This window comes from Sycon ciliatum, chromosome 10 (genome assembly GCF_964019385.1).
Source record: "Sycon ciliatum chromosome 10, ocSycCili1.1, whole genome shotgun sequence".
NCBI lineage: Eukaryota > Metazoa > Porifera > Calcarea > Leucosolenida > Sycettidae > Sycon > Sycon ciliatum.
Genome location: NC_088652.1, coordinates 2,141,784 through 2,151,896, shown reverse-complemented (window position 1 = coordinate 2,151,896; position 10,113 = coordinate 2,141,784). Strand labels below are relative to the sequence as shown.

The window sequence follows — 10,113 nt, the reverse complement described above, 5'->3', positions numbered from 1 at the left end:
CTTGCAAAGAGTGGAGCAATGACAGCACAAACTAGTACCTAGTCTAGTGATTCTCACTCACCATGTTGGCAATTGGCTTAGTTGGTACGGTCAGCAGTCTTACAGATACCCCTCAGGTACTAGGACTACTAGCATCCAAATAGGACTCGAGCTACCTTTCTAGTGACTTGCCGCGATGTCCCGTAGAAGTCGTCAAGACAAACTTTGTACGACTATAATTATCCTGTTTCCTAGGCTAAGACAATCTACTGGTCAGTAAATGAGTATAAGTTGGTGCTGTTGCATACTGCATTACACAGGACTAACTGTACGTCCGAACTTTCCAATTCCCTCCCTTTATATACCAGGAATGCCTGTTCGTGAATGTTCCCGTAAATTATAAGGTTCATTGGGTACTGGAACTGACGTTGTACCACGCACCTCTAGGACACATGCACAAGTCATAGTGACTCTGCACGCCTTCACGTCTTTCAATTGCTACTACTAGGGAGAAGTAGCACCCGCAGCTGCTTGTTGGCTGGTATAACAGAGACTAACCTAACAAAGGAGCAGCTCAGCTGAGCGGAACAAGAGCCGACGATGCAGTGCGCAAACGACTTACTCCAATCTCTTTCACTTCACTCCACAGGGGAGGAATGTTCGTAAACATCGGGAGGGCATCGGTAAGTGATGACTGGCCTAAATAATAAAAATGATATCACCATGTGAAGGTCATCCACCGTCCGTAGAGGGCCCAATTTGCCGAAATCAAAGAGCGGACTACACAGACGGAAGAACGAGAGGTTCTGTTTTCGTAACTCTGAGTTTGTACGAGCTGATGATCAATTCCGTTCGTGAAACCCAAACACATACTGCTCGTTCTTCTCTCTGTTTAATAACAATATTAGTTTGCCGTAACTGGATGGCCTTAGTGCAGCGGAAAACAAATTTCACGGTTCGCGTGAGACTCGGCCAAAGGCCCAGTTTTCCGCATCCGCAGGAACGCCACTGTAATGGTAGCCCAGTGGTAGGCGCGGTGAAATCAAGAAGAATTACTTTTATTCTACTTCTTTCAGGTACACACCTGAGATATAATTATTAGTGAAAGAAGAAACGGCAAAATAACTGACTTTCTCTCCGGTGCACACCTGGAGGTTGAATAGCTCGTTATTATCAAAATCTCATCTAAACAGAAATGCGCAGCAGCTTTTATGCAGCAGACGCCGTACGCTTACATACGGAGATACACTAACATCAGGCAAAGCTCCGTATTAGTTCCGTACTACTTCCGTATTGGTCGGGCAGGGATACTACACCCTCCCTTCCTACAGATAATCACGCCCTCGTGATTTTCAAAAATTAGTGAAGAGTTATGAACAACAGCGTCAACCGGAAGATGGCAAATTATATCGGAAATGATAACGCTTAGAGTAGACAGAAGAAATGAACTGATAACAAATCATAAAATAGAAGTAAAAGCACACCAGGTTCACACGATCTCACGGGGTCAAAAGGGAAAGAACTGTCCTCCAAATAGGACCTGAAACCACAGCACTCTTGCTGCACTACGCAGTTCAAAAACCGAACTGAATACACTATAACTATAAGGGGCGTTGTCACACACATTGTCCCACGTTAGCTGGGTAAACCGTGGCTCACCATGATCAGACGCCTACCAAACTAAACTGGATTCACACACTCGCATAAAGGAAGACTGAAGAGAACCGCGAGACTGAAGGAAGACAGGAAAGAAAATGCCATACCTGGAATCAGCGTTAGTAACCACGGCGGCGGCTGGAGCTATGGCGGAGGGCGAGCCAGGTTTTATCTTCATCTTCGTTGAGCCGGTCACTCAGAGCGGCTAGCTCGGCGTCAGACAAGTAACCTCCCTCCTCGTCTTGAATCGTGGTCTTCACATTGTTGATAGCATCGCTTTGCGCGACGTAAAGAGTGATGGTCTAGCCAGGAAGAGTGTTGACGAAAATCTGCATCCCACCACGGAGACGAAGTACCAAGTGAAAAGTGGACCCCTGCTGAACGTTGTAGTCACTCAGGGTTCGGCCGTCTGCCAAATGCGTGCCGGCGAAAATCAAACGCTGCTGGTCTTGGGGAATACCCTTCTTGTCTTGGTCAGCAGCCTGCATGTCGTCGTTCTCATCAGCTTCGCCACCACCACCGGTAGTATACATGTAGGTAGCGGGTCGCTTGGAATCGCCGTTGGAGTCTCCAGTGGATGCCATGCGTAGAGAAGGGTGATCCACGCTAGCACCCTGGCTGTGCTGCAAGCTAATAAGCAGGGCCAAGCCCAGGAAGGCAAGAAACATGATTCTCATCTTGATTCGTCGCAGGGAGCTGCAGCGGGTTGAGCCATGGGGGTCTGGGATCGAATCACGTTGTTTTATTTAAAACTACACCGCTGCCACCAATGTAATGGTAGCCGAATGGTAGGGGCGGTGAAATCAACAAGAATTACTTTTATTCTACTTCTTTCAGGTACACACCTGAGATATAATTATTAGTGAAAGAAGAAACGGCAAAATAACTGACTTTCTCTCCGGTGCACACCTGGAGGTTGAATAGCTCGTTATTATCAAAATCTCATCTAAACAGAAATGCACAGCAGCTTTTATGCAGCAGACGCCGTACGCTTACATACGGAGATACACTAACATCAGGCAAAGCTCCGTATTAGTTCCGTACTACTTCCGTATTGGTCGGGCAGGGATACTACAGCCACCACCCTCTTGGATCAAGGCGCAGATGCAGCTCCTAAGCGGTGGGAGGTGAGTAGATCAGACCCACCACAAATCCCATTCATCGGAAACTGTCCTAATATTACAGAAATCAGCTTGATCCAGAGATACACGTTCACTCCACAGCATTTTGGTCCATGAGAATGTGGCTGGTCAATACAGGATTACGCTTGGAAAACTGTCCAGGAAACGCAAGTTGTACTGTACTGTGGAACATCCTGAGACTTAGTGCGTACTAGTATTATAATTCTTATTTTAATTATAACCTTGGTATATCTCTGCGTGAGAACTGCCAATTGGCATCTGACAGAGATGCCTGGGAGTCACACTGTGCATCTACTGCTTACACAGCTGCATAATGCCGTTTATTCTTTTTATTTTTTATTTTGATACCCGCAATCAATGAAACTAGCTGAACCGACATTTGTGTACTTTATTCATGCAATGTAAAAACTGTGGAGACGAGGTGCAATCAAAAGATGAAAATATGAAGAAATGGTGTAGGGAAAAAATATGGATTCAAACAAGTTTTCGTACAACGACTCTTCGTTCACTGTATTGTGCCGTGGTCGTCATGGTTATGGACTACAGTTAAAAGTGTTGGAAGCTATCTATCAGCGTCTGGTTAAGCCTAATTTGTGTGTACAGAAAGATAGTATAATTGGGTTGAAATTGTTCAAGTAACGTGTCGTGTTTAGTGCGGCCAAGCTTGGCCGTTAATGTTCTAGGTGTAATGTACTGCTGTTATGTGTTATCACGTTGTCTTTCCTTCCTTTCTCCTTTGTTCATTTCTCGCTTTGATTGTTAAAATTCACACTTGTAAATTTCACTGCTGTTGCTCTTAGTGTTATTTCTCTAACTTAGATTTTCTATAATAGTTCAATTTTTGTTTCAGTGCCCTTTAGTACAACGACGATTCCTGATGAGTGTTGCACGAAAACTTGTTTGAATCCATATTATTTCCCTACACCATTTCTTCATATTTTCATCGTTTATTGCACATCGTCTCCACCGTTTTTACACTTCATGAATAAAGTACAAAATGTCGGTTCAGCTAGTTTTATTGATTGCGGTTATCAAATTATTGTCTCCTCGCAATGTGTTTAAATTTTTTATTTTACCATTATTATTTTTTCGGCCACCCAGATAATGATGATGATGATGATGATGATGATGATGATACCAGGCCTGACATAATAGAGTGAAACTACCTAAGCTGGTTATGTTGTTCAATTGTTCATGAAGTCAGTTATACCGCGATCACTTCGACCCCTGGGTACTATTTTCTAGACCCTTATTTCATGTCTGTCTGTCTGTCTCTCTCTCTTTCTGTCTGTCTGTCCATCTCTCTCTCTCTCTCTATCTCTCTCTCTGTCTTTGTCTCTCTCTCCATCTATCTATCTCGCTCTCCCTCTATCTCTCTATCTCTCTATCTCTGTCTTTGGCTCTCTGCTTCTGTACTTTTCTGTCTCTCTCTCTGTCATTTTCTCTCTCTCTCTCGCTCGCTTTCTCCCTATCTCTCCATCTCTCTCTCTATCTATCTCCGTCTTCCTCTCTATGTCTTCTCTCTCTCTCTCTCTCTCTCTATCTATCTATCTATCTATCTATCTCCGTCTTCCTCTCTCTCTCTCTGTCGTCTCTCTCTCTTCTCTCTTTCTGTCTCTGTTGTTTTAGATTATATTTTCAACAACAAATCTCTGTCTCTCACTCCCGATTTCTCTGTCTACCCTGTCTCCGTCTCTCTCTTTCTCTCTCTCACTCTCTCTCTCCCTCTCTCTCTCCCTCTCTCTCTCTCTCGTTCTCTCGCTCTCAGTCTATCTCTCTATCTACAAAGGCTCCACCTTACTCGTATCTATCCATCTTTCTAACTATCTCGCTGTCTCTTTGTGTCAATCTCTCATTCTCGGTTGAGTTCTATTGAGTCGTATTGCTAGTCGTCACTGCAAAAGTGGAGCAATGAGAGCACAAACTAGTACCTAGTCTAGTGATTCTCACTCACCATGTTGGCGACTGGCTTAGTTGATCCATACAGCAGTCTTACAGATACCCCTCAGGTACTAGGACTACTAGCATCCAAATAGGACTCGAGCTACCTTTCTAGTGACTTGCCGCGATGTCCCGTAGAAGTCGTCAAGACTAACTTGGTACGACTATATTCTGCTTCCTAGGCTAAGACAATCTACTGGTCAGTACATCAGTAAGTTGGTGCTGTTGCATACTGCATTGCACAGGACTACCTGTACGTCCGAACTTTCGAATTCCCTACCTTTATATACCAGGAATGCCTGTTCCTGAAAGTTCCTGTGTCTTCCAGGGGTTTGTGCATGGGTGATTGGCGCAGTAGCTAGAAGCTAGCCTGACGAAGTGGCGGCATGTGCGTGACATTATATAAAAATCCATTACGTCTTCCCATTAATTAAAAGATCGATTGAGTACTGGACCTGACGTTGCAGCACGCACCTCTAGGACACATGCACAAGTCGTAGTGACTCTGCACGTCTTCACGTCGTTCAATTGCTACTAGGGAGAATTAAAGAAGTAGGACCCGCCGCTGCTTGTTGGCTGGTGAAACAGAGACTAGCCTTACAAAAGAGCTGAGCGGAACAAGAACCGATGATGCCGTTCACAAACGACTTACTCAAATCTCTTTCACTTCCCTCCACAGTGGGAGGAATGTTCGTAAACATCGGGAGGGCATCGGTACGCGATGACTGGACTAAATAAAATAGAAATACAATTATCACGTGAAGGTCATCCACCGTCCGTAGAAGGCTCAATTAGCCGAAATCAAAGAACGGAATACACAGACAGAAGAACGAGCAGTGGTGTTTTCTGAACTCTGACTATGACGAACTGATGATCGATTCAGTTCGCGAAACCCAAAAACATAGCGCTCGTTCAGCTCTCCGTTTAACCACAATAGTAGTTTGCCGTAACTGGATGCCCTTAGTGCAGCGGAAACTGTCCTAATATTACAGAAATCAGCTTGATCCAGAGATACATGAAAGGATGAGTATTGAGGCCGTGTGTGTGTGTGTGAGAGAGAGAGAATGCTTGCGTGAGATTTGGAGAATGTGTGTGTGTGTGTATGTAAGATTTAGAGAATGTGTGTGTGAGATTTGGAGAATGTGTGTGTGTGTGTGTGTGTGTGTGTGTGTGTGTGTGTGTGTGTGTGTGTGTGTGTGTGTGTGAGATATAGAGAATGAACGTGTGTGTGCGTGTGTGTGCGTGTGTGAGATATAGAGAATAAATGTGTGTGTGCGTGTGTGTGTGTGAGAGAGAGATTTAGAGAATGTGTGTGGACGCGCGTGTGAGTGTATGTGTATGTGAGAAAAGGGAGAGAGTGTGGGTGTATGTTTGTGTAGTGATGTGGTGTGGGCATGTGTGGATTTGGCATTTGTCCCCAGCTCTATTCTATATCATTCACGCCGGAACTACTGCTGCATAGCCCCAAGTCTGAAGACTTGGCAACTTCACGCCTGTACCTGGCTCTTGCGCTATGATACGCGTCGCCTATGACACCCCTCAGAATGTCCCAACTTGCTCCCCCTTATGTTCTGGCTGCCCGTTTTGGATCCATCAGTTGCCTGATGATCGTAGTAATACGTGAAACTCAGAGTTGTAACAAAGCTTCCAAACTTTCTCTTGTTATGTGTTTAATCAACAGCACTTTGGTCCATGACAATGTGGCCGGTCAATACAGGATACCGCTTGGTAAAGTGTCCGGGAAACGCAGGTTTTACTGTACTGGGGAACGACCTTAGTGGGTTCTAGTATTATAATTATTATAACCTAGGTATCACAGGCATGGTGATGGCCTGACACAAGTGAAACTTCCTAAGCTGGTTGTGTTGTTCAACGCAATTGCATAGCCGGTGGTAACGCGAACGTGTGAACTTTACTTTTTCTCTCTTTTATATTATAAGAAGAAGTGTCTGAAACGCATCATATCTGCACTGGAGTAGAACTCGGGTAAACCATTCGCCCATGGGCAGCTGGAACGCGTACTGAGTATCCCAAGTACTTACTTCCTCCGCGAATCCGTTAAGCAAAAGTTCGTTGCGTTTTTTGTGTTCTTGTCATGATCTTTCTGTGAGCATTAGACAAACATGTCATTGATCTATCCCTTACGTAGGGAAGCCGAAGTGTCGTCCATTGTTCTGACAGGCGAAGGAAACCAGAAAGCCGCTTCTGCAGGCTGTGGAAACATGCTGGCACGAGTACCCCGTTGCCCAGATGAGGAGCGGTTGGCTGTGTCCGCAAAGCTCTTTGCATGGCATTCTGGAGAGTCTGACCAGGCCGAACCTAGAAGGTGCTGATAAGTTTTTCACTCCAAAAGCAGCTCACAACACGTGCCACACGTACTGATGGCACTTAGGTCTTTTTTCCTCCCCCAGGGGACCAACCATGGTCAGTTTCTGTAAACTACCAGAGATGAAAGAAAGTGATTAATTTTTGAAAGGATTGGGCGAACTACAAATTTATAGGATCAGTCAGGGAAGTGAACTGCCTGAAAAGAGAAAAAAACCCAAGTGCCATCAGTATGTGCGGCACGTGTTGTGAGCTGCCTTTGGAGTGACAAACTTGCCAGCGCCTTCTAGGTTCAGCCTGGTCCCATAGCTCAGTGGTTAGAGCATTGCTCATGACAAGCAAGGTCCCGGATTAGAGTCCTGGCGGGTCTGGCGTTTTTTCTCTTTCCAGGCAGTTCACTTCCCCAACTGACTGATCCTTTGAATTTGAAGTTCTCCCAATCCTTTCGAAAAATTCTCTTTTTGCTTTTTTTCTCTCTTTATCACACCGTAAATTGGTACTCTTTCTCACTAGCTATTCTTGTCGTTTCTTTACAAGTGATACTTCTCACTCTTTTTCTGTTTGATTTTAAGTATAATAGTCCCCCGGTGTTTCTTGATTGTTGATCACATTTGTTTAGTTTCTCCACGTGATTTTCATATTTTAAGCGGTCACAAATGTCGATCCAGCTCATCCATGGTTAGCAGATTTGATGATGTATTTGCTTTAATGATGGAAGCAGCAATGTATACAGGACATACCATTTCGTGCCAATATCTACAACATGTTACCGGTGTGAGTGAGGTCTGCAAGACACAGCAGGTCACGTGAAACTGGGTCATTCACTACCCTTCTTTATGTTTTAAAAAGACCAGTGCCAAACATGATAATTATGAAGAAAGCGAAGCCACAAGTGAAACCAAACACTGCAGGAGTCGGGGCAGTGGTGGTGAAGTAGCTTAGGGAGCTCCGCCAACCTAGAATCACACGACGTCATAGCTACCGAAATGCACCATGAGAGGGGGGGGGGGAGAGTAAGAGAACTATGAACCGTAGCATTAGCAGCAAAGTTCGCACAAAAGACACAATCATGAAGCGCGGATCTACTTATTTCCTTAATGCAATGGGGATTGTGCGATTGGAATTGCAGTATTTCAGGTCGTGTGATGCGATTGAGTACTAATTCTTGACCTCGCCAGTAGGATAGAGTCAGCATTATTTTCCAGTAGATCGAGCCTGGTTCCCCTCCTCTCCCCGCCCTCCCCCCCCCTTCCTTCCCCCCCCCACCCCTTCGGGGCCATCTGATGGACTATCACCAATGCTTTTCCTGCCACATCAGTTCAGTGCTGCCCAGAGAAATCCAACCTCATGAACAAAATAGTGCGGGCGCTACGGAGCCAATACTGTTCTATGCACTCGGATGCGATGCTACATCATTAATCGGGTTGGATTTCACTTGCAAGAACTGTAGACACTGCTCTACAATGTAGGAATTGCACAGGTCGACTGCCTTGATCTCCATCACCAGGAGACGGCATGTCATCGGCCAATCCAAGGTCAACTGGCGAGCTGCGGATTCCCCAAACCTCCCTGTGTGTATTGTATTGCTTTCTGGCAAGTCTTTCGAGTGACAATACGTGGAAGCAACTTCTCTACGTAATGAAATAAACTGTCTGGAATGACAGAAGAGTGAATGAGTAATACACGGCACTATAAAATGTATGACCTGTGTGAAACCGCATGTACAGCAGTCGGCACAACAACGTGCATTGCAAGTAATGCAACAACGTGTACAGAGATAAGCCCAACAACGTGTACAGAGATAAGCACAGCAACGTGCACAGAGCTATGCACAGCAACGTGTACTGAAATTATGCAACACAGCAACAGCATACAGCAACACGTACAGAGATATGCAGAGGAACGACTTATACAGGGATAAGCACAGCAACGTGCACAGCAATATGCGCAGCAACGTGTACAGAGATTTGCACAGCAATATGTTCATTCAGAATTCATTTTCATGTATTTCATCGCGATGTTCGCAACAACTAGCACTTAGCCAATTAGGGGTGATTTGAAGCGAAGATATCAGTAAATCCCCTTTCATGACGTCACGTTCATAACGTCTCGCAGACGTACTCTGATTCAAGGGAGGTACAGGTACTCTTGTCTGTGCAGAATGAAACACACATAAGCATGTGAATCGAACAATGGTATCATTAATATAGCTGGTTGAGAGGGAGGCAAAGAACTTCTGATCCAGACAAAAGTGTACTATGCTTTGTCTTGCTGTTGCTGCTTTGCCCGAAGAAGAGGTTGTTGTGTGTGTGTGTGTGTGTGTGTGTGTGTGTGTGTGTGTGTGTGTGTGTGTGTGTGTGTGTCAACTAGTTCGGTTGGTAGGTACACTTATGCCGGATAGTGTGGGGTTTGTTGCCAACAGGCTCGGCTCCTTGAAGGTGTAATGTTGTACCTACCACCTTTGTTGGTTTCAGGGTTCATACACTTTGTATTTGAAGTAAACATACCTGTTAACCATGGACTACTTCTGGCTAGATTAACTCTTGTGTAATAATTAGGGCTGAAGCGATTATACCGAATAATCGAGTACTCGTTTGATAACTCTAACAATCGACCAATCGTTTAGATTACCGATTACGATTATTTTGCGTTTTTTAAATTTGTGTCCAGAAAGTACTGTAAACCCTCGTTTTGTGAAGTTTAAATCAGTTTCCGCTGGGAGTATGCAGTTGCCAGGGGTATGGTTAATGTTCTGAGGTTAAATTGACTTCAAAACTGCCATGTTTTGGAGCTACCCTTTCACTAATGCAGATTCGTTGGTATTATGAAGGCATATTTTGTGGAAACAGAGTAATGTTTGCACAGAATTATGACTCTATTTGCTAACGATTATACTCGATTACTCGATCGTTAAGCTAAAGAGTAATCGATACGTAATAACCCACGATCGTTTCAGCCCTAGTAATCATGGTGCTAGTGAAGCTTGTATCAGATCCACTCTGATTTAGCCACCCACACTAGTAGCAAGTATTACCTTCACTGGGGCAGGGGTAACTGCAGTTGGATCCCT

The 10,113-nt window shown here is 44.7% G+C and overlaps 1 protein-coding gene across 3 annotated transcripts in view; it reads right to left on the bottom strand.

Moving 5' to 3' along the window:
* LOC135826063 (uncharacterized) overlaps positions 1 to 10,113 on the bottom strand; it is a 121,150-nt gene that overhangs the window by 67,072 nt on the left and 43,965 nt on the right. The window contains exon 12 of one of the 3 annotated variants that reach the window (XM_065338702.1): positions 8,527 to 9,195. The exons of 1 other annotated variant lie outside the window; for it this stretch is intronic. In XM_065338702.1, the coding sequence (XP_065194774.1) occupies positions 9,143 to 9,195 (53 nt within the window). In that variant the 3' untranslated portion in view covers positions 8,527 to 9,142. Of the gene's footprint in view, positions 1 to 8,526; positions 9,196 to 10,113 lie in introns of those variants that run through there. One more of the 3 variants, XM_065338704.1, reaches the window with a different exon arrangement.